This window comes from Hemitrygon akajei, chromosome 27, assembly GCF_048418815.1.
Source record: "Hemitrygon akajei chromosome 27, sHemAka1.3, whole genome shotgun sequence".
Classification (NCBI taxonomy): Eukaryota; Metazoa; Chordata; class Chondrichthyes; order Myliobatiformes; family Dasyatidae; genus Hemitrygon; species Hemitrygon akajei.
This window is the reverse complement of record NC_133150.1, coordinates 7,026,106-7,049,630: the sequence shown is the minus strand read 5'-3', so window position 1 is coordinate 7,049,630 and position 23,525 is coordinate 7,026,106. Positions and strand designations below refer to the sequence as shown.

The 23,525-nt window shown below is 40.6% G+C and overlaps 2 protein-coding genes across 3 annotated transcripts in view; one reads left to right on the top strand and one right to left on the bottom strand.

Moving 5' to 3' along the window:
* Window positions 1-1,454, top strand: part of taf11 (TAF11 RNA polymerase II, TATA box binding protein (TBP)-associated factor) — a 32,126-nt gene extending 30,672 nt beyond the window's left edge. Inside the window, exon 4 of the mRNA XM_073030321.1 lies at window positions 1,305-1,454. Coding sequence (XP_072886422.1) covers window positions 1,305-1,333 — 29 coding nt within the window. The 3' untranslated portion in view covers window positions 1,334-1,454. The remainder of the gene's footprint in view (window positions 1-1,304) is intronic.
* The window catches only part of LOC140717103 (bridge-like lipid transfer protein family member 3A), a 154,895-nt gene that overhangs the window by 18,072 nt on the left and 113,298 nt on the right, over window positions 1-23,525 (bottom strand). For both annotated transcript variants that reach the window (XM_073030318.1, XM_073030319.1), the window contains exons 13-15: window positions 23,100-23,293; window positions 16,598-18,120; window positions 10,708-10,895 (exon numbers count right to left, since the gene is read on the bottom strand). In XM_073030318.1, coding sequence (XP_072886419.1) covers window positions 10,708-10,895; window positions 16,598-18,120; window positions 23,100-23,293 — 1,905 coding nt within the window. The remainder of the gene's footprint in view (window positions 1-10,707; window positions 10,896-16,597; window positions 18,121-23,099; window positions 23,294-23,525) is intronic.

Here is a 23,525-nt window from a genome sequence, read left to right as displayed (position 1 = left end):
GCAACTGTATTTTTCTTCCCCTCATGGTGACTCGCAGTATTAAAGTGTGCCATTCGGAAGACATTGACTGGATTGAATAAACTAGTTATGAAAGCTCATGGTCTCTATAACATACGCAAAAATTTTAATTAACTTAGAGTGAATTAAAACACTTCACATAGAAATTAATGCAGCTCCTCATCATGGCAGTTACAAAACAAAGATGAAGGAACAATTAATCATTTTTTAAACCTGAGGAAAATATTTTTGGCATCATTATCAGTTGGGAAGGGCCCAAATATTTGGAAATCTTTGAGTCAGATTTTGATAGTCTCTCTTTGGAGTTTCAAGCAGTGTTTCACCTCATGTGGGATTAGAAATTTTCAAGGTATGATTCTGAAAAAAAAATTAACCACGAGGTTGTTCATCACATTTATAAAATCTTTGAGACAAGCTTTAGATTTATCTTTAGAGTAAAGCTTAGCATAAGTGATATTTACAGATCAAGGGGTTCTAGAGGAGTCTATGCTATTTACCAAAGTGACGCCAGGATATGGTGTAGATTGTACAATTATAGGGCTTTTAATGATAATGTGGCTTTAAATGATCTTTTTGTGCGGCTCCAAAGACTTATAACAAGTTCTGAGGTCAGTGCTATCAACTCCTGTTATGTGGTTTCAAGCAGGGATCCTAATTGGCACTGGAAGGAGTTAACAAAAATTCAGAAAATCACTGGGGAATTGAGAAATGTTTCAACAAACTCACAAAGAAATAACTGAAGCACAAAGAGTTAAGGCACTGGAAAAGCAAAGGGGTTCATCTCAAATTACAATTTCTCAGTACATTAACAAATTATAGGTCAATAGCTTTATGTGTGCATCCAAAATGTAGGTACATTAAAATATGCTATTTAAATGTCCATATCTGTGTGCAGTGCATAAAGAAATAAAACTATTGCAAGGACATCATGATGACATTTAACAAAATTTTCCAGTTACAGAAAAAAATCATCTATACAAATTAAACTTGCAAAGGAGCTGCAGCAATATTGACAAGTTTCAGCATTAAAATAATCGTTAACATTAGATAATAATTTCAATATGTTTTGCTGCATATTTATTACTATTTATTACTCATACATTCAGAGATAACATGACAATTTCAAGCAGCCTATTGCCCTGTATAATTAATTAGGTCACAAAATCAATGTTGATGACAGGAATTGAGACAAAAACACAGAAGTGCTCTTCGGCCCACCAAGTCCACAATGGCTGCAACCACCAATTTATAATTACAGTAATTAATTCTTTCTTTATTCTCCCCAGATTCCACCACAAGGAGCAATTTACAGTGACCAATTAACCCACACACCCACGTTTTGGGTGTGAGAAGAAACCAGAGGGCACCAACAGAACCCCATGCAGACACAAGGGAAACACAATGTACTAAGAGTTTCAGTGCGTTCGTTCTCTCTCTCTCTCTCTCTCTCCTCTCTCTCTCTCTCTCTCTCTCTCTCTCTCTCTCTCTCCCCCCCCCCCTCCCCCCCCCTCTCTCCCCCCTCTCTCCCCCCCCCCCTCCCCCCCCCCTCTCCCCCCCCCCCCCTCTCTCTCTCTCTCTAAGGTATTTCCACAGCAGACGAGGTTTTGGTCAAGACTATTGGTCATTACATAAAGTCTTGAATTCAAAGGGAAATGGATGAAAGGTGAAGGAGGAGGCTCTGGAACTTTGTCAATCACAAGCACAACAGGAGCGACTGCAAGCTGACTCAGGTTCACCACAACATTTCATCAACTCAGCAGAAGAATGAAGACACAGCAGCTCAGTCTAATATCATTCAAGAAGCAGTCTTGATGCCAAGAATTGTCCAGCAATTTGGAAACCAGAATTGAAAGTAGCCCTAGCACTCATTTTTTTAAAAAAAAGTTGAAGCTGACAATTCTTAGAATAGTTCTTGCATTTAGTGTGTGTTTCAGGGTTCTTTGACCTGAAGGTCTTCGACCTGAAACCTCAGTTGTTTTTCTTTCGACAAGTGCTGAGAGATGCTAGTAATTTTCTGTTTTGAAGATTTCCAAAATCTGCTGTTTTATTTATCTTAACATTTGGAGACACTTGAATTTACTTAAATGAATAAAAATGATCAAGTTTAACAATTTTAGAACTCAAAAAGCAAGGAAGGGGCATTTACAATTTTTATTAGACAAGTCGAAGGCTGCAACCACTGTTGCAATCAAGAATGTCAGAGCATTATTCAACAGCACATAAGAATGGAAGCAGTCATAAGCCACCAGGCCCCTCAAGCTTGCCTCCACAATTCAATCCAAGCATGACTAATGCACCTCAAGGCCCAAATCCTCCTCTGTGACAAATCCCCATTGTCCTAAATTCCCTCATCTTTCAAACCTCTGTAACTGCACTTTAAATACCGTAGATTCCGGATTTTAAGCCGCTACTTTTTTCCCACATTTTGAACAGCTTTGAACTTTGCGGCCTTTAAAACGGAGCGGCTAATACATGGTTTTTTTCATGCCGCCTCGTAAACATTTTGCCTCGTAACAGTAGACCAATAAAATTGATGAGTAGTTCACAGAGGTCCAATGAAATTGTACTATAAATCAAGCGCACTTTCACAATTAAATTATTGTAAATCAGTCATTTGTACTCACCCTCATCAACATGGAAAACACTCGAAGAAAAGCATTGTGCTGCCTTTATGGCAGTTATTTAGTTTATAATATTTTCGCTTAGTAATTCATTTTCTAGTTAAAGTTAGAAGAGTTTTAACTATATTTGTTTTCTGTACTACATCGCGGGATGCTATGACGTCACACCCGGTTTCGCCGCGTCTTGTGGGAAAAATGCCGTTTGCGATAAACGGAAAGGAGGGGGGGAGCGCATTACGCGAGCGGCATTGGATCTGAGCGAACGCTGCTTTTAAATGCCGTTTGCGATAAACGGGACGGCGGAGCGAAAACGCTGCTTTTAAGTTAAAGGCGATCAATAACTTTTCCTGGTAGGCTGCAGTATATATATTTTTTACCAGTCGTTAGGAGATATTGGAATGTTGTTCAGTAAAGAAGTATACGCAACGTATATTTAAAAGTAGCCGCGTTACGGGCACGGTTCGAAAAAAAGCATTTGCAATATGTATTTGTTTTTGTTACCATATGGATTTAATTAAAAGTTAAAAAATCCTCACGTGTAATATCTTTCTGTGTAAATATCTCATATTACAACGTGGGACACCTGCGGCCGAAAATCCGGTGCGGCCTAAAATCCTGTGCGGCCTTTACAAGTAAAAAATTGATTTTATTTCTAAAATTAGAGCCAGCGGCTTTTAATCAGGTGCGCTCTGTAGTCCGGAATCTACGGTACTTTTCTTGTGGTAGCTCCCTCCAAGGTATAAAATTCCTAAGACTGACTTCCCCAGTTTTTTAAAAAACTGGCCCTTTATCTTGAAATTCCCTCATTTAGATTCTCCATCTGTGGTAAATGAGACAGCCTACAGGAGAGGCTGACACCCTGACACAGTGGTGCCACGAAAACAAACTCTCCCTCGATGTCCAAAAAACAAAGAAGCTGATTGTGGATTACAGCAGGAATCGAGACAGGCTTTTTTCCACCTCTGCAGCATCATCTGCCCCTGCCCATCTTTCTACTTTCAAATATCTAAACCCTCACTGCCCTTTCCACTATAAGTTTCCTAAAATTTCCCTAAAATGGTGCCTGGTTAAGCAAATTTGATCTTAAAAATTGTCATTTAAGATTTCAAACCCATCTATTATCATGCCCTGTCTTAGTTTCTCAATGCCAATAGTCCTTGCAGATTCTTGTCCTCTTTTCATTCTGTCTCATTCATCCCCATTTACAGTCACTTCATGAGAGACAGGCATGCCTTAAATGAGAAGGGTCGACAATTCTCTGCATTAACCCATCTGACATCCTACCTTGACAAGGCTTTTGTTCTTTTGCTCAATAATCTCAAGTGAATTCATGGCAGTGCTGTGATGTACTTAGGGGTGTTTTTGACACATTACAAGTTGTTATATCATTACTGGTAATTGTTGTTGAGATTATCAGTGTAAATTTTTATGAAATTATAATAAGTAAATATTAATATTAGCACTCTGAAATTAATCAGCACCTTTTACCAGTCCAATGTTTCACCCTAGACTGTTCTCAATTAAACAATGAATTAGAAGGCCCAGTGCAAACTCACCACCATAAGACATCGGAGTAGAATCAAGCCATTCAGCTGCTCCACCATTCCATCATGGCTGATTAAAAATATCTCTCAACCCCATTCTCCTGCCTTTTCCCCATAACCTTTGACACCCTTACTAATCAAGAATCAATTAAGCTCTGCTTTGAATGATTTGACTTCCACGGCCATATGTGGTAATGAATTCCACCGATTCACCACCCTCTGACTAAAGAAATTTATTTTCTTCTCTGTTCTAGATGGACATCTAGATGGGCTCTCACGACCAGACCAGACCAGACTATGTAACAGTTTCTTCCCCCAGGCTATCAGACTCCTCAATACACAGAGCCTGGACTGACACCTTGCCCTATTGTCCTGTTTATTATTTATTGTAATGCCTGCACTGTTTTTGTGCACTTTACACAGTCCTGTGTAGGTCTGTAGTCTAGTGTAACTTTGGGAGATTGGGAGACCGTTTCGCTGAACACCTATGCTCGGTCCGCCAGAGAAAGCAGGATCTCCCAGTGGCCACACATTTTAATTCTACATTCTATTCCCACTCTGATACATCTACCCATGGCCTCCTCTACTGTCAAGATGAATCCAAACTCAGGTTGGAGGAACACCACCTTATATACCGGCTGGGTAGCCTCTAACCTGATGGCATAAACATTGACTTCTCTAACTTCTGTTAATGCCCCTCCTCCCCTTCTTACCCCATCCCTGATATATTTAGTTGTTTGCCTGTTCTCCATCTCCCTCTGGTGCTTCCCCCCCCCCCCCTTTCTTTCTCCCAAGGCCTCCCGTCCCATGATCCTTTCCCTTCTCCAGCTCTGTATCACTTTCGCCAATCACCTTTCCAGCTCTTAGCTTCATCCACTCCCTCCGGTCTTCTCCTATGATTTCACATTTCCCCCTCCCCTCACTACTTTCAAATCTCTTACTATCTTTCCTTTCAGTTAGTCCTGATGAAGGGTCTCGGCCCAAAACGTCGACAGTGCTTCTCCTTATAGATGCTACCTGGCCTGCTGTGTTCCACCAGCATTTTGTGTGTGTTGTTGTTTGAATTTCCAGCATCTGCAGATTTCCTCGTTTGAGCTTTCTCTGTGTTGTTTTTTAACGTAGTTCAGTCTAGTTTTTGTTCTGTGTCATGTAACACCATGGTCCTGAAAAACGTTGTCTCATTTTTACTATGTCATGTACCAGCAGCAGTTATGGTCGAAATGACAATAAAAGTGACTTGACTTGACGTGACATCACTCTAATCTGAGGTTGTGCCTCTGGTCCAAGACACTCTCACTGTAAGAACCATTCTCTCCCTAGGCCTTTCTATCTAGGCCTTTCAATATTCGATATGTTTCAATGAGATCCATCCTCAGTCTTCTAAACTTCAGTGAGTACAGGCCTAGAGCCATCAAACACTCCTCGTCCATTAACCCCTTCATTCTCAGAATCGTTGTGAACTTACTTTGGACCCTCTCCAATGCCAGCACATCTTTTCTGAGATAAGGGGCCTAAAACTGCTCACAATGTTCCAACTGCAGTCTGACCGATGCCTTATAAAGCCTCAGCATTTTCCACCAATAACTCTGCTCTCAAACGCATCTCTCCCATTTCCCACACATCTGCCCTTACCCCATCCGCCCACCACCCCACTCAGGATAGGGTCCCCCTTGTCCTCACCTACCACCGCACCAGCCTCCAGGTCCAACATAATTCTCTGTAACTTCCACCACCTCCAATGGGATCCCACTACCAAGCACATCTTTCCCTCACCCCCCCTTTCTGTTTCTCGCAGGGATCGCTCCCTACGCGACTCCCTTGTCCACTCGTCCCCCCCATCCCTTCCCACCGATCTCCCTCCTGGCACTTATCCTTGTAAGCGGAACAAGTGCTACACCTGCCCTTACACTTCCTCCCTCACCACCATTCAGGGCCCCAGACAGTCCTTCCAGGTGAGGCGACACTTCACCTGTGAGTCGGCTGGTGTGGTATACTGCATCCGGTGCTCCCAGTGTGACCTTTTATATATTGGTGAGGCCCGACGCAGACTAGGAGACCGTTTCACTGAACACCTATGCTCTGTCCGCCAGAGAAAGCAGGATCTCACAGTGGCCACACATCTTAATTCCACGTCCCATTCCCACTCTGATATGTCTATCCATGGCCTCCTCTATTTTCAAGATGAAGCCACACTCAGGTTGGAGGAACAACACCTGATATTCCGTCTGGGTAGCCTCCAACCTGATGGCATGAACATTGATTTCTCTAACTTCTGTTAATGCCCCTCCTCCCCTTCTTACCTCATCCCTAATATATTTAGTTTTTTCTCCCTCCTTTTTCCCCCCCTCTCTTTCTGCCCATCACTCTGCCTGTTCTTCATCTACCTCTGGTGCTCCCCTCCCTCTTTTTCTCCTGAGGCCTCCCATCCCATGATCCTTTCCCTTCTCCAGCTCTGTATCCCTTATGCCAATCACCTTTCCGGCTCTCAGCTTCACCCCACCCCCTCCGGTCTTCTCCTATCATTTCGCATTTTTCCCTCCCCCTCCTACTTTCAAATCTCTTACTATCTTTCCTTTCAGTTAGTCCTGACGAAGGGTCTCGGCCCGAAACGTCAACAGTGCTTCTCCTTATAGATGCTGCCTGGCCTGCTGCGCTCCACCAGCATTTTGTGTGTGTTGCTTGAATTTCCAGTGTCTGCAGATTTCCTTGTGTTTGCTCATCATTTTGTCCTTGCTTTTATATTCTAGTCCTCTCAAAATGAATTCTAACAGTGCATTTGCCTACCTTACTACCAATTCAAACTGCCAAGTTAATCGTTAGGGAATCCTGCACAAGAACTCCTAAGTCTCTTTGCACCACTGATTTTTGAATTTTCTCTCCATTTCGAAAATAGTCCATGCCTTTATTCCTTCTGCTAAAGTGCATGATCATACACTTCCCGAAACTACATTCCATCAGCCACTTCTTTACCCATTCTCCCAATCTGTCTGTCCTTCTAGAGACTCACTGTATCATCACCAGATGCCCCTCCACCTTACTTTGTAACAGCTGTGTACACCACCAGTCACCGGCAGACAACCAGAAAAGGCTCCATTTATTTCCACTCTTTGCCTCCTGCCAGTCAGCCAAACTTCATTCCATGCTAGGATCTTTCCTGCGATACCATTGAGTCTTAATTTGTTAAGCAGCCTCATGTGAGGCACCTTGTCAAAGGCCTTCTGAAAGTCTAAGTAAACAACATCTACTGGCAATCAATCTGCTTGTTTTTTCCTCAAAGAATTCAATTAGATATGTCTGGCAAGATTTCCCCTTAAGAAAACTATGCTGACTTTGGCCTACAATATCATGTGCCTCCAAGTAACCTGAAACCTCATCCTTAGTAATGGACTCCAACATCAATGAAGTCAGACTACTTGGCCTGTAATTTCTTTTCTTCAACTTTCCTACCTTCTGAAAGAGTGGAGTGACATTTGCAGTTTTCCAGTGCTCCAGAACAATTCCAGAATATAATGATTCTCAAAAGATCATTATTAGTGCCTCCACAGTTTCTTCAGCTATCTCATTCAGTACTCTGGGGTGCAGTTCATCCGGTCCAGGTGACTTCTGGTGATGCTTTTACACCTTGTCTAAAGAGCTAATTCAAACATGATAAAAGAACTTCTATCACTGCCACAATGGACATGGTATTGGGGAGAAACTAAAAGCACTAAAGTCTGTCATAAGCAAGGTGGACTCTAAAATCAAGGAAGAAACAGCTCATCATTTACAAAAGCTTAATATAGTCAAACCCTCAACAGTTTTATGAAAGGTAAATGACACTTTATATGCAAGTTTGCTTGAGTTCTTCAGGGACATAAAAAGCAGAGTCAATGGGGGATTAAGTTGGATTTAGTTAAAGCGTTAAATAAGGTGTTACACAGAAGGCTGCAGCACAAGAGCTCAAAAAATGTTCAGGGCATGAAGGGATACGGGGAGAAGGCAGGAGACTGGGGCTGAGAGGACAACTGGATCAGCCATGTTGAAATGGCACAGCTGACTCGATGGCCAAAAGGCCTAATTCTGTTCCTATATCTTACGATCTTATTAGGAGAAATACTTGCATGGATTGAAGACTGATTATCACAAAGATGACAGAAATCAGAATAAATGGGCCCTTATCAGGCTGGAAGGATGTAACCACTGGATGCCTTTGAAGATTAGTTCCTGCTCTCAATTATTTACAATTTTATTAAGGACCTGAAAGGGGCATTGGAGGAAGGCGCCTGGTGAGGCGGTAATAGGAAAACAGGTGGGAGGTCATGTTGTGAAGCAGTATTTGGTCGCCGGTTGATAGAGTGGACAGATAACTTGTGCTTATGTGAGTGAATCCCAGAATATGAGTGGGCAAGTGCTACAAGGCAAATAGCATATTGAGGGTTTGGGTTGAGAAATACCGTAGATGTCGGATTATAAGCCGCTACTTTTTTCCCACGCTTTGAACAGCTTTGAACACTGCGGCCTTTACTACGGTGCGGCTAATGCATGATTTTTTTTCATGCCGCCAAAAACATTTTGCCTCGTAACAGTAGACCAATAAAATTGTACGATAAATCAAGCGCACTTTCACAATTAAATTATTGTAAATCAGTCATTTGTACTCACCCTCATCAACATGGAAAACACTCGAAGAAAAGCATTGTGCTGCCTTTATGGCAGTTATTTAGTTTATAATATTTTCGCTTAGTAATTCATTTGTTAGTATTTTCTAGTTAAAGTTAGAAGTACTACATCCCGGGATACTATGACGTCACATCCGGTTTCGCCGCGTCTTGTGGGAAATACCGGTTTGCGATAAACGGGAAGGTGGGGGCATTAGACCTGCGCGAAACGCTGCTTTTAAGTTAAAGGCGATCAATAACTTTTCCTGGTAGGCTGCAGTATATATTTTTTTACCAGTCGTTAGGAGATATTGGAATGCATACGCAACGTAATTTGTGTGTTACCGATACGTATGTATATTTAAAAGTAGCCGTGTTACAGGCACGGTTCGAAAAAAAGCATTTGCAATATGTATTTGTTTATGTTACCATATGGATTTAATTAAAAGTTAAAAAATCCTCACGTGTAATATCTTTCTGTGTAAATATCTCATATTACAACGTGGGACACCTGCGGCCTAAAATCCGGTGCGGCTTGTACAAGTACAAAATTGATTTTCTTTCTAAAATTAGAGCCAGCGGCTTTTAATCAGGTGCGCTCTGTAGTGCGAAATCTACGGTAGGTAAAAATTGTTACGGATGTCCAAGTTGAGACCACACCTGGAGTACCGTGCATTTCTGGTACTCTTATTTAAAAAATAAACTTTCATTGGTTTGGAAGCAACTCACAAGAGACTCACTAGGCTAACTACTGGATTGAGAGGGTTGTGTTATCACAAGCAGCCAAATCAATTAGATCTACAGAATGGTTAGAATTGTTTTGTGAGACAAAATTGCTGTAAATGACAATAGTAAATACATTGTGCAAAAGAGGTGTAATGAGGTAGAGTTCATGGACCATTCAGAAACCTGATGGCAGACAGAAAGAAGCTTATCCTATAATGTTGAATGTGAGTCTTCAGGATCCTGTACCTCCTGCCCAGTGATAGTAATGCAGACAGCACATGTTCTGGATAGTGAAGGTCCTTAACATCGGATGCCACATTTTTAAGACACTGACACTTGAAAATTTTCTTGAAGGTTGCAATGATCATGGCTGTTCAGGAGCTGGCTGAGTCGACAACCCTCTGCTGTCTTTTTCCACGTGCTGTGCCCATGTTAGATCCTCTGAGATGTTGGCACCGAGGAACTTGAAGCTGCTCACCATGTCCACCACTGACCCTCAACAAGCACTGTTTCTGTGTTCTGTGGTTGCTCGCAAGGTGACAAATCTCAAGGTTGTATACATACTTGAATAACAAATGTACTTTGAACTTCTTGAAGTCAACAATCAATTCCTTGTTCTTACTGACTGAGTGCAAGGTCGTTGTTATGACATCACTCAAGCAGCTGATATGTCCCACTCTTGTACACCTCATCATTGCCAGTTTAGAAAAATGAGCAGTGAACTTATTGAGATACAAAAGCCTTTGGGGTGATGAGACAGTAGATGTCAAAATGATTCCATTCTGAGACAATCTCAAACAAGGGGCAAGATTGGAGGGCAATCATTTGAAACTGAGGTGCATATGAACCACAGAGGATGACAAATCTCTGAGAAAGATCGTTGGGGGTATTTGAAAGATTGGGTAATTGAGGACTAAAGAGAAGAGGTACCTGAGAGAAGGGATCTGGGAGAGATCAGCCAAGATTACAGAAGTTTAATCCCTTGCCTATTTTTTTAATGTTGTGTTAAAAAGAATCAGACTGGTTTTAGCCACAAATATTTCTGAGATAACTATGTTAAACTGCATGGAAGAAGGAAGCTACTTTCACTCAAGTTTTCTGTTGAAATCATGAAATCAGGCCAATATTTCATGCTCATTTAAATGTAAACTCAGTACGTACCTGCTTCAAGGAGAATGACATATTTCTCACTGTTGTCACTGTCGACAGATATTCGATCTTCTGTCAGGCTGCCATCAAGTGATGTAGTGTCTAAGGAATGCTGTGATGAGGTGCGCTTCATGTTTAAAAAACGGAGTTTAGTGCTGGATAATGAGGGTGGATTTTCTTCACCTTTAGAGATCTGTTCTCTTTAATAAAGAAAGGAAACGTTGTTTTACTCAGTGGTAAAAGATAGCAATGCTGTACTTTGGAGAATTAACGTGCTTCACAGACTCAAAAGCAACCTCTGGGTGGGGAAAGTATTCTACCTCAGTTCAATAGCGAACAAAGACCAACTAAAAATCTGTTAGATCAGTGAAGAATACATCAGAAAAACAGTGTAAATGCTAAAAGAAAGTCTACATGCACATACTGCCACCATTATTTGCCTGTTTAAGCAAAAAGCCTACTCCTTTAGCAAAGGCAGAGAAGGAATGTTTTTCAATTATCTTTTAAACTGAATGGATGAGTTGAGGGGCATGTTCAAATTAGTGATTGATTTTTGTCTTCCTCACCTCTAAAATCAAGTTATTAAAGCAGGCAGCAGAACAGAATAACTGACAATTGAGAGCTGTGAGAAGAATCGCAACCTGGCATTGTCTTAATGATCCATTTGGTCCCTCATGGCACAGGGACAGTCTCTTCGGCCCTTGGTGCTGTGCCAATCTAATTAAACTACCGATATCCTATTACACTAACCATTCCCCCTTCTCTTGGTCTTTCTCCCTCCATTCTCTGCATATTCAAGTGTCTTAACACCTCTACACGTCTTTATCATCACTATCGGCAGTGCATTCCAGTTACCCATTATTCTGTGTAAAAAAAAACTTGCCCACACATCTCCTTTGAACTTACCCCCTCTCACCTTAAATGCCCTGTAGTATTAGACATTTCAACTCTGAGATAAAAATACCAGCTGTCTATCTATGCCTCACAAATCTAGAAACTTCAAATATCTCATCAGCCTTAGCAACTCGAGAGGAAAAAAAACCCAGTTCATCCAATCTCTTCAGCTAGCACATGCCATCCTATCCAGGCACATTTCAGCATCCTCTCCAAAGCCTCCACATCCTTCCCACAATGAGGCAATCAGAACTGAATATAATATTCCAGATAGATTAAAGCTGCAACAGAACGTCCTGACTCTTGAACTCAATGCCTCGACTAATAAAGGCAAGCATGACATATGCCTTCTTTGCCAACTTATCAATTTCTGCAGCCACTTCCAGAGTGCCAAGGGCTTGGACCTCAAGATCTCTCTGCATATCAATGCTGTTAAGTGCTCTGCTCAAGTTATAGTTTTTGGGCAGTATTCTCATTCCGAGAATCAAAGGGGTAAACACTCAACACACCATCTCCCCAGCAAGCATACCCTTCCACAGGAAACCAAAACTGGGTACTCAACACGCGCTCACCAGTGCTTTCTACTCACTCCTTCGTAAAGAGTTACACTTCACTTGCTTTAAATATTTGTGGTAGTTACACGGCATGTTTAAGTTTCTTGCATTGGATCTCAAGATCTCGCTCAGTAACCACTCACCCAAACCCCAAAAGCAATGTACAGGGGGCAATTTGCTTGAAAACCCTGCATATCTAAGATGTGGGAGGAAAATGGGGAAAGCAATATGGTCACATACAATTCGGATGGGAGGTCTAACTGAAACCAGCTTGCTGGAACAACGAGAGAGCAACTCTGACTGAACCCAGCCTGCTGGAACAACGAGAGAGCAACTCTGTTCGCAGGACTGTGCCATCCATAAATCCTTTCCTGATTGCCGTAGAAACCCCTCATCTCTCACCTGCTCAAGACCAATTTACTTACCACCCACCTATTGTGGTAATTTATAGTAGGCAATTAACCTGACAAACATTTGGTGTGTCTGGGATGTAAGAAAAAACTGTTGCCATGCATTGAACAGTGTCACCACATGGTGGTGCTGTTATCCTGCCTATTGGGGGAAAAATCTGACAAAAGTCAGTCTAAATAATCCTTATCATCTCTGCAGAATATAGAGACATACATTATTGTGAAAGTGTTTTAAAATTATTCATTAATTATTTAGTCAAACTAAATAGTGATGAATGATCCCTTCACACTGAACCTTTCTAAATAGGACTTCATTGAGTTAACGTACTATGTAGATTTAGCTGCTGTGGACTGATGCAGAGCAATCGCCAAATACTTCCTGTAAACAGAAGACAAATAGGACCAAGGAGTCGTACAGCAAAGAAACAAGCCCTTCAGCCCAACTGATCTGTACTAAGCACGATAGTGCCTTTAATTGCCTTATTTGCCTGTATTTGGCTGATGTCCCACTAAACCTTTCCTTTCCATATATTTGTCCAAATGTTTTTAAATTTTGTTAACATATCTGTCTCAACCACTTTCTCTGGCAACTCGTTCTATATACCAGACCATACACTGGATGAAACAGTTGCTCCTTGGGTTGCAAATTAAATCTCTCCTATTTCACCATAAACTTATGTTCTCTAGTTCTCAAATCCCCCAACACTGGAGAAAAAAGGACCATGCATGTATCCTGTCTATGCCCTTCATAACTTTAAACATCTCTAAGATCATCTTTCGTTCCCCTATGCACCAATGAATCGAATCCTAGCTTTAAACCTCTCCTTTAAACCCAGTTTCTCAGGTCCTCACAATGATTGAGTTTTTTCTGCACTCTTTCCAGCTGAATGGTATCTCTCCAATAGCAAGATGATCAAACGAAACAAAATATTTCAAATGTAGCCTCAAGTCTTGCACAATAGCAATATAACATGCCAGCTTCGACACTACATGCCTTGACTAATGATGGGTCATGTGCCAAAAGCCTTTTTCACCAACCAATTGCTTGTCCATGATGTTACTTTCAAGGAATCATGTACTTGAATTTCCTCTGTTCTACAATATTCCTCAGGACCCTAACATTAATGATTAAAGTCATACACTGGTTTGACTTTCCAAAATACAACACCTCACACTTAACCAAATTAAATGGCATTTACCATTCCTGGGCCCACTTTCCTAGCTCATCAAGATAAAGCTGCAATTCTTGATAAACAATTTCACCGTTTATTGCACGTATTATCTTCAGTATTATCTGCAATACCAACAATTTACGAACTTACAAACCATCCAAAATTGCTCAAGCTATTCATGTGGTGACAACTTCAAAGTGTTTGTTGCAAAAGAATGTACTAACTTGGCTTCTCCGCATTAATGGTGGAAATTTGCCATCAGTATTGCTGTCCCCATCAGAACACAAACATCTTTGGACCTCATTTTTGTTTGGACTCCTGAACACTTACGCAAAGGAAGTCTTGTTAACTTGACTCATGAAACTTCACAAAACCAAATTCTATTTTCATAGGTAACAAAGTGTCTCTGATGTCACAGTTGATATGCCTGTTATCCCCCAGGTCATCCAAAATAGATTATTAAAAATCTGCTTTCCATTGTATCAATCATCATGACTGAAGGGAAGAGAATCATTACTAAGAGGAATTTCTGCTGCCGAAATCAAAAGACACATTTATCACCAGTGATTGTGGCTCAAATTCACAAGTAGAAGGAACAAAAGCTGAATTTAAAGCATTCTTAAAGTAGCAAGGAAATCAAGGACTGTAGCTTATTCTGAAAATTGAGCTAGTTTTGCCCAATTTCACTGTTTCTTTACTTCATAGCTTTAAATGGTTGGCTAATATCTATTTTGAACCACTTAAGCACAGCTCAGAAGTTACTCAGTATCACTTTCAGTGCAGAAACCAAATGGTGGATTAGTATTTTCATTTGGCTTATCTTGTCCGGACATTTCACACAAAATCCAATTTAAATTTGTAAGCAATGAAGTATTGCCACAATTGTATCAAAGTGGTAAAGCACTCATATAATTAAGTGATAAGCCAAATATTTGCTCGAGAATCCCTTTTTGTTCTCAAAATGGAAATAACAATGTCTCTGGTTAGGGAGGGTCAAAAAATGCCAAAATACTCCTCAGCAAGCTGAATTGTTTTCCTCAGTCAATGTTCAATGCACTGATGATTTGACTTTCCCACAAATATAGCCATGTCTTAGAGTTAATCACATTTGTATTCAATGAGGTACTGCACTGTTAGAAATGCCATCTTTCACATGAGAGATTGTACTGAGACACTAAATGCTTTATAAAGTACACAGCAATCCCTTGCTTTTCAATCCATATGTGCTCCCTTAGGTCTCTTGGTCCTTATTTATACATTTAAACAAAATGATTTACATCACAAAATACTGCACATAAATTGTCACAAAACAAGGAAGCACTACTGTAAAACACACTGAGACATGGCGAGACCTCAAAATACATTCTTTCATAATCAAAATAGGACATACATGATAAATGGTAGGGCATTGAAGAATGCAGTAGAACAGAGTGATCTAGGAATAATGGTGCATAGTTCCCTGAAGGTGGTATCTCATGTGGTGAAGAAAGCTTTTGGTGTGCTGGCCTTTATATATCAGAGCTTTGAGTAGAGGAGATGCGATGTAATGTTAAAATTGTACAAGACATTGGTGAGGCAAAATTTGGAGTATTGTGTACAGTTCTGGTCACCAAATTATAGGAAAGATATCAATAAATTAGAGAGAGTACAGAGGAGATTTACTAGAATGTTACCTGGGTTTCAGCACCTAAGTTACAGAGAAAGGTTGAACAAGTTAGGTCTTTATTCTTTGAAGCATAGAAGGTTGAAGGGGGACTTGATAGAGGTATTTAAAATTATGAGTGGATAGATAAGAGTTGACGTGGATAGGCTTTTTCCATTGAGAGTGGGGAGATTTAAACAAGAGGACACGAGTTGAGAGTTAGGGAGCAAAAGTTTAGGGGTAACACGAGGGGGAATTTCTTTACTCAGAGAGTGGTAGCCGTGTGGAACGAGCTTCCAGTAGAAGTGGTAGAGACAGGTTCCATATTGTCATTTAAAGTAAAATTGGATAGGTATATGGACAGGAAAGGAACGGAGGGTTATGGGCTGAGTGCAGGTCGGTGGGACTAGGCTGGTGAGATGGCCTGTTTCTGTGCTGTAATTGTTATATGGATTTGTCATTTTAATGTGCAAAAATCAGAATGAGTAAGGACCACATCCACAGATAATTCAGCCATGTTTAGACACATGAACCAATTTTTGGCATTCTGTGGGCATTAGTCATCTAGTGTGGCCTGCTTCTGATATCCACACCTTCTCCAGATTAATCTCACAAAATATGAAAAACCTAAATTTGATTCCAACTGATTAAGTGGACATCAAATAATTGTTTAATTTAAAATTACAAACTGCTGAATACATTCTAACAACATAAGGTGAATGAAAGATAGAATCTATATGGAGTAACACCTTATGTTTGACCTTCTGTGATGAAAACTTGAGGACAAGTTCTCAGGAAAGCATCAAATACTTCCATGAATTGTCAAAGCCAATCTCTACACCAATAAATTAACTTTTGGGCAGGCAATTGCTCTTAGAAATTTATGAGAAGAGGCATGTATACTTTATGTTCCCCAAGTTATAGAGGATTTAAGCCACAATTCCACAGCCAACAGTTCTTGGTGAAAAAAACGTAACTTTTTACAAGCTGTTGACCACAATTTGCTACTTTTTGGGAAGAAGTGGTAGAAGCGGAACTGAAAGAAATTCTCAGAATTAAAGCTGATCCTTTCATTTCAAGAGAATGCCCGATGCAAAAGTAAAACTCCACACGTTTTAATGTTGAGGCAAAGGACGTGGCAGTTTACACTTTCACCTTTGTGTAATATAAGTTGATTACATTTAAACAATCTAAAAGGCATCATTTACCGCCAACAGTAAATTTTCATACCTGGAGGAAGACAAGGAAAGCATCTTTTGCATAGTGTTAGCCATCTTCTCCTTGCTGAGACTGAAAGCATCCTTTGTCAGAGAAACAGCTTCTTTAGTTAAGTCCACAGTCATTAGCAGAGCTTCTTTAGCAACATCCTTTGACACACTCAATGGAGTTGAATCCACCTCAACATTCTCAAAAGGAGTAAGATCCGTCTGCGCTATGTTGCTTGATGTTCTACTTGTTTGTAGATCCAAAGGCTCACTCTTTTCTAAAGTGGTGTTTGGAATCCTGCTATCTTCAGAAACCTCCGTTGCTAGAGATTCTACTGCTTCATATGCTTCTTCCACAGGTCCTTTTTCAGATGACTGATTTCCTACTGCCTGAGCATTAGATAAAGGAGCATCACTCACAATTGCTCCATCTTGTGCTGAAACTCCATGATCCAATAAGGTAACCATACTCAAGTCCCCACTGTGAATTCCACTATCATCCACAGACCTGATGGTATTATCCAGCTGATCATTTATTCTGTCCAAAGGCTTCTCCTCCTCAGCCAATCTTTCTCTACTCTCAGAAGGTGAAAGCTCGGACTCAGCAAGGCTTGTGCTTTCTGAGTTTTGGGACTGTAGGTCACAATCTGTGGTTGGAGTTGGATGAAGCAGTAAAGCAACTTCAGCACTATTAATCAATAATCCTATACAAATACTACCAGATTTAACAATATTTTTAGTCAATCTTTCCCTATCCTGAGTCAAGTCATCTTGTAGCTGAGCAAGACATTCCTTTAGCCGCAGTAATACAAGGTAATGGTAGTGGTTCATGCGTGCTTTTACATGGGCAGTACTGTACACAAGAACATGAACATCTGCCTCAGAGTCATCCTTTCTGTTAGGTTGTCTCACTCTTGCCTGCTGAGTGGTCAGATCTGAAGCAATCCCTTCGGATGACCTGAATGCTTGCGTGGCTGTGAAATCCTGCAGTCCATTTCCAAAGGACTCTGTACAACTGAACATATTAAATTTATGATCCACGCTATTTTTGGAATCTTCTAAATTAGTAGTGCATTCAGATGTTGAATAACTTGATTGTGCTTTAGATGGTCGAGACACCCATATGGAAAGAGGAAACGCATCTACAAAGCTGAAAGGCTTGTCTTTTGAGCTCTCTTTACCTTCAAAGTCCAGCCAAAGTTGAGAAAAATGGAGTGACCATGTGTCTGCAGCTGATGATGTTTTTAATGCATCAGGAGTAAGGTTCTTCTGAGTGTTAATTCTGTCCAGATTGATTTGTTGCTCATAAGCATGATGAAAAAATACAGTTTGAAGCACATCAAAACTGTCTACAGATTTAGGGAACTCCTTATAAGACACATGAAAAAATTCACAGTCTTTAAAGGCTTTCAGCATCATTTGGAGATCAGAGTGCTTACAGTTTGGTGAGTGTCGCGTGTTTGTAGCCACAACATCTGAAGTCTGAATGGTAATGTATTCTGGCTTATCTGGATGAGCCATTACATTCTGGTCCACTGGAATTACAAGCTAGAAGACAGAGAGAGATAGAAACGTAAATCTAAAACTATTTTGTGGATCAGATCATGGAACTAAACAAATTTTGAATGCCGGTAAAATGTACAACACATAGCACATCCTTTGCTCTCTGTAAGTAGCAACACAAGTGGAAAGGGGGCCAAAGAATGGTATGCTTACCTTTATCAGTTGGGCACTGAGTAGACAAGTCAGAAGTCATATGGTACTTGTGTAAAACTTTGGTTAGGCCACATTTGGAGCATTGTGTGCATATCTGATTGCTGCATTACAGGATACAGAGCCTATGGAGACTCTGGAGAGGGTGTATACTGTAAATTCATCAGGGTGTTACCTGGATTGGAGAGTTTTGCTGTTAGAAGAAGCTGGACAAATCTAAATTGTTTCCTCTGGAGTGTTAGAGGGTGAGGGATGAAATGATGGAAGTAAATAAAATTATGAGAGGCATACAGGGATGATAGAGACTTTTTCCCCAGGGCAGAATATCAAATACTAGAGAGCATGGCTTTAAGGTAAAAGGGGCAATGTTTAAAGAGGATGTGAAAGGAAAGCCTTGTTTTTACCCAGAGAGTGTAAGATGCTAGAACAGGCTGCCAGGGGAGGTGGCAGAAGCCGATATGATGGCAACATTTAAGAGGCAGTCTGATTCATAAACAAGGAGGGAAGGGAGAGATAAGAATCACATGGAGGCTGATGGAACAGCATCCTGGTCAGCACAGACATAACCCTACTCCTGTACTGTACTGTTCTATATTCTCTATAGTACATTTATGTAAATAGAAAATAAGACAGCTAATCACTTAGAGACACCAATGAGCTGACTGGACACCGCAGAAATGAGTTCTCTCAGCACAATCGAAGGCAATTTTTACGGTCAGTTTCCATAAAAAAAATAGCAGTTGATCACTGGATCAACATTAGAAAAAGAGAACCAAGAATTATCTGCAATTTTAGAGACACCGCATTCTCAGAACATAACTTTTTTGCTCTTAAAATAAAAGCCAAGAGGACACTTTACCAAGGAGTTCAAAAGTGGTGGCTAACTTTAACAGAGTAACAGGCAGAGGAGGTGGAGTAGCTCTGCTGGCAAAAAAATGAGATCAAATTTTAGAAAGAGGTGATATAGAATCAGAAAATGTAGAATCCTTGAGGGTAGAGTTAAGAAACTGCAAGGGTAACAAGATCCTGATAGGAGCTATTCACAGGCCTCTGAACAGTAGCCAGAATATGGTCTACAAATTACAGTGCAAGATGGAAAGAGCATGCCAAAAAGGCAACGATACATTAGTCACGTGGGATTTCAATGTGCAGAAAGATTGGGGAAAAATAAGTTAATTCTGAATCCCATGAGAGAGAATTCATGAAATGCCTCCGGGATGGGTTTCTGGAGCTGCTTGTGGTTGAGCCCAGATATGATTAGGGAGCTTAAGGTAATGGTACCCGTAGGCAACAGTGATAATAATGATAGAATTCACCCTGCAATTTGAGGGGGAGAAGCTGAAATCGGATATATCAGCAATACAGTGGAGTAAAGGGAATTACAGAGACATGAGAGAGGAGCTGGCCAAAGCTGATTGGAAAGAAACACAAGCAGGGATGACAGTAGAGGACTGGCTGGAGATTCTGGGAGCAATTTGGAAGATGCATATAGATATATCTCAAAGAAGAGGAAGTATTCTAAAGGCAGGATGAAACCCCTAGCTGACAAGGGAAGTCAAAGCCAATATAAAAGCAAAAGAGAGGGCATGTAATAGAGTAAAAATTAGTGAGAAGTTAAAGGATTGGGTAATTTAAAAAAATCAACAGAAGGTAACTAAAAAACCATAAGGGGGAAAACAATGAAATATGAAGGAAAACTATCCAATATTATCAAAAATTATACCAAATGTTTTCCAGAATAAAAGAGAGGCGAGAGTAGATATTGAATCACTAGAAACTGACACTGGAGAGAGAGTAATGCGTGATAAGGAAATGGCAGATGAACTGATTTAGTATTTTGCATCAGCCTTCTCTATGGAAGACACCAGCAGTATGCTGGAAGTTTGAGAGTGCTGGGGGCAGAAGTGAGTGCGGGTGCTATTACCAGGGAGATGGTGCTTGAAAAACTGAAAGGTCTGAAGATAGATAAGTCACATGGAGCTGATGGACTGCAGCCCAGGGTTCTAAAAGAGGTAGCTGATGAGACTGTAGAGGCATTTGTAATGATCTTTCAACAATCACTAGAGTCTGGCATGGTTCTGGAGGACTGGAAAACTGCAAATGTTACTCCACACTTCAAGAAGGGAGGGAGGCAGAAGAAAAGACAGTTAGGCCAGTTAGTCTGACCAGAGGGCACAACCTCAAACTAGAGGGATGTCCAGTTAGGACAGAGATTAGAGGAATTTAGAAAAATAGTGGAGACAATTGTTAAGGATTTGGTCTCAGGGTACTTGGAGGCACATAGTAAAATAGGCTGTAGTCAGCATTGTTTTCTCAAGGGAAAATCTTGCCTGACAGATCAGGATAGACAAAGGAAAATTGGGTGACGTTGTGTTCGTGGTTTTACAGAAGGCCTTTGACAAGGTGCCACACATAAGGCTGCTTAACAGGCTACAAGCCCATGGTATTACAGGAAAGATTCTTGCAGGAGACAGTGAAGGGATCCTTTTCTGGTTGGCTGCCAGTGACTGGTGGTGTTCCACAAGGCTCTAAGTTGGGAATGATTCTTTTTACATTGTATGTCAGTGATTTGGATGATGAAATTGAAACCTTATGCCCAAATCTGTGGACAATACGAAGATATGTGTGAGCAATATGGAGGGGTAGGATGTGCCGAGGAAGCAGGGAGACTGCAGAAGGATTTGGACAGATTAGGAAAATGGACCAAGAAGAGACAGATGGAATAGTGTGTCAGGAAGTGTACGGTCGTGCACTGTGGTAGAAGGAATAGAGATTTTTTTTAAATGGGGAAAAAAACTCAAAAATCTCAGGTGCAAAGGAATTTGAGTCCTTGTGCAGGATACCCTAAAGGTTAATCTGCAAGTTGAATCAGTGGTGAGGAAGGTGAATGCAATGTAAGCGTGCGTTTCAAGAGGATTACTATATAAAAGCAAGGATGTAATGTTGAGGCTGTATAAAGCACTGGCAAGACCTCACGTGTATTGGGAGTAGTTCTGGGCTCCTATTTAAGAAAGGATGTGCTGACTTTAGAGAGGTTTCAGAAGAGGTTCATGAGAATGATTCCTGTAAGGAAAGGCTTTTTATCATATGAGCAGTGATTGATGGCTCTGGACCTATACTGGAATTTAGAAGATTGAGAGAGAATCTCATTGAACCTATTGAATGTTGAAAGGCCCAGACAAAGTGAATGCGGAGGATGCTTCCTTTGGTGGGGGTGTCCAGGACCAGAGGAGGAAGCCTAAAAATATAGGGACATCCATTTAGGAGGAGATGACGAGGAATTTCTTTAGCCAGAGGGTGGTGAATCTGTGGAATTTGATGCCACAAGAGGCTGTGAAGGTCAGGTCACGTGCAAAGTTCCCTCTAAGGTGTGTGTGCGTACTCATCTTTTGCTACTAGCTCACAAAATGTTGTCACCCTCTACCTCGTTGGCACATTAAGTATATTTCATGATCGTACATAATCACATTTCCTTTTCTGGTTTCTGATGCGGGCGGTGTTGACAACGTGGAGTTTGCGATGGTTTGTCTGCAGATTTTAGAACTGGCTTATTTATAATGTTTTTATTCAAGAAATTAGTCAGTGCACACATTTTTGTCACTGGGAAAAATGTGGTACAGCACAAGATTTTTGTGCACACTGGTCATTACAAATTAGAGGGAACATTGGTCACAGGGCACACTTAACCATATAACAATTACAACATGGAAACAGGCCATCTCGGCCCTTCTAGTCCGTGCCGAACGCTTACTCTGACCTAGTCCCACCGACCCACTCAGCCCATAACCCTCCATTCCTTTCCTGTCCATATACCTATTCAATTTTACTTTAAATGACAACACCAAACCTGCCTCTACCACTTCTACTGGAAGCTCACTCCACACAGTTACCACTCTCTGAGTAAAGAAATTCTCCCTCGTGTTACCCTTAAACTTTTGCCCCCAACTCATGTCCTCTTGTTTGAATCTCCCCGACTCTCAATGGAAAAAGCCTATCCACATCAACTCTATCTATCCCCCTTCAACCTTCTACGCTCCAAAGAATAAAGACCTAACTTGCTCAATCTTTCCCTGTAACCTAGGTGCTGAAGGTGAAGGTTGATCGGTTCTTAATTAGTCTGGGTGTGAAAGGTTCTGAAGGAGAATGGGGTTGAGAGGGAAGCTGATCAGCCATGATGAAAGAGCAAAGCAGACTCAATGGACTGAGTGGTCTAACTCTGCTCTTATGTTTTATGGTATTAAATGGTGAATTATTTGAAGTAGTATGAAGGACAGTAACCAAAGACACATCAGTAAGCACAGTACATCAGTTTTAAAAGGTTAGAAGCAAAAGAATGGAGACAAAATAAGAATTATACTGTTTAAAATACTTCACTGTGAACTGAATTTATATGAAGAGGCCCAGAACTTGAAAGTAATGTGTGCGCTTACTGGACATTGTATAAATAACAAAAGTTTGGCAAAATTCTCTTATGTGCTTTAAAGAAAGCCAATTTTATTAATTACCCATCCATATAGTGCACTTACACATACTGTAAATAGAGGCTGTGCTTATTCAAGTATAAACATAAAACAATAATAGAATATGTGATATTAAGAGATTCCTTTTTGCACAGTTTGCTATTTGTTGATTGGACAGTGAAAACACCTAGATGGAGTTCAGAGCTAAGCAAAACTGAAATGCATTTCCTTCTTTCGAAAGTAGAAATTGTTTCCTACTCAGACAAAAACAAAATCATACCGCTATCATTATTCCACATCCCCTTTAAACTATGAATGCATTTTTCATTATTGAATAGTGAGGTGATGACGAACCTTCAACACGAGCCCATTCATACAAAAATCAACATGTTCATCCACTTTCACAGAGTTATTCAATTTATAGATGGCTTTGAACTGCTGAAGGGTCTGATACAGGTCCAAAGTGAAGGAGTTCACCCACAACAAGCTCACTGGATCCAATGTAAATTGCAAGGCATTCAGCTTCACATAAAGATTAGGGCAAGGCACTGTGAACAGAGAAGAAAGTGAAATGGAAGCAAACAATAAAACACTACTTGAAAAGTATAAAGTGCAAAAAAATTAGCATGGAAATTTCATCAAAAGGGAAAGGATATTTTAATTAGCAGAGATCTTTGTTTAAATCCGGATAACCTAATGAAAGAAAATCAAGCTTTCACAGATAATTGTGAATGCAATTTAGTCACTTTATTTATATTTGGAAATCCTTATTTCAACAGT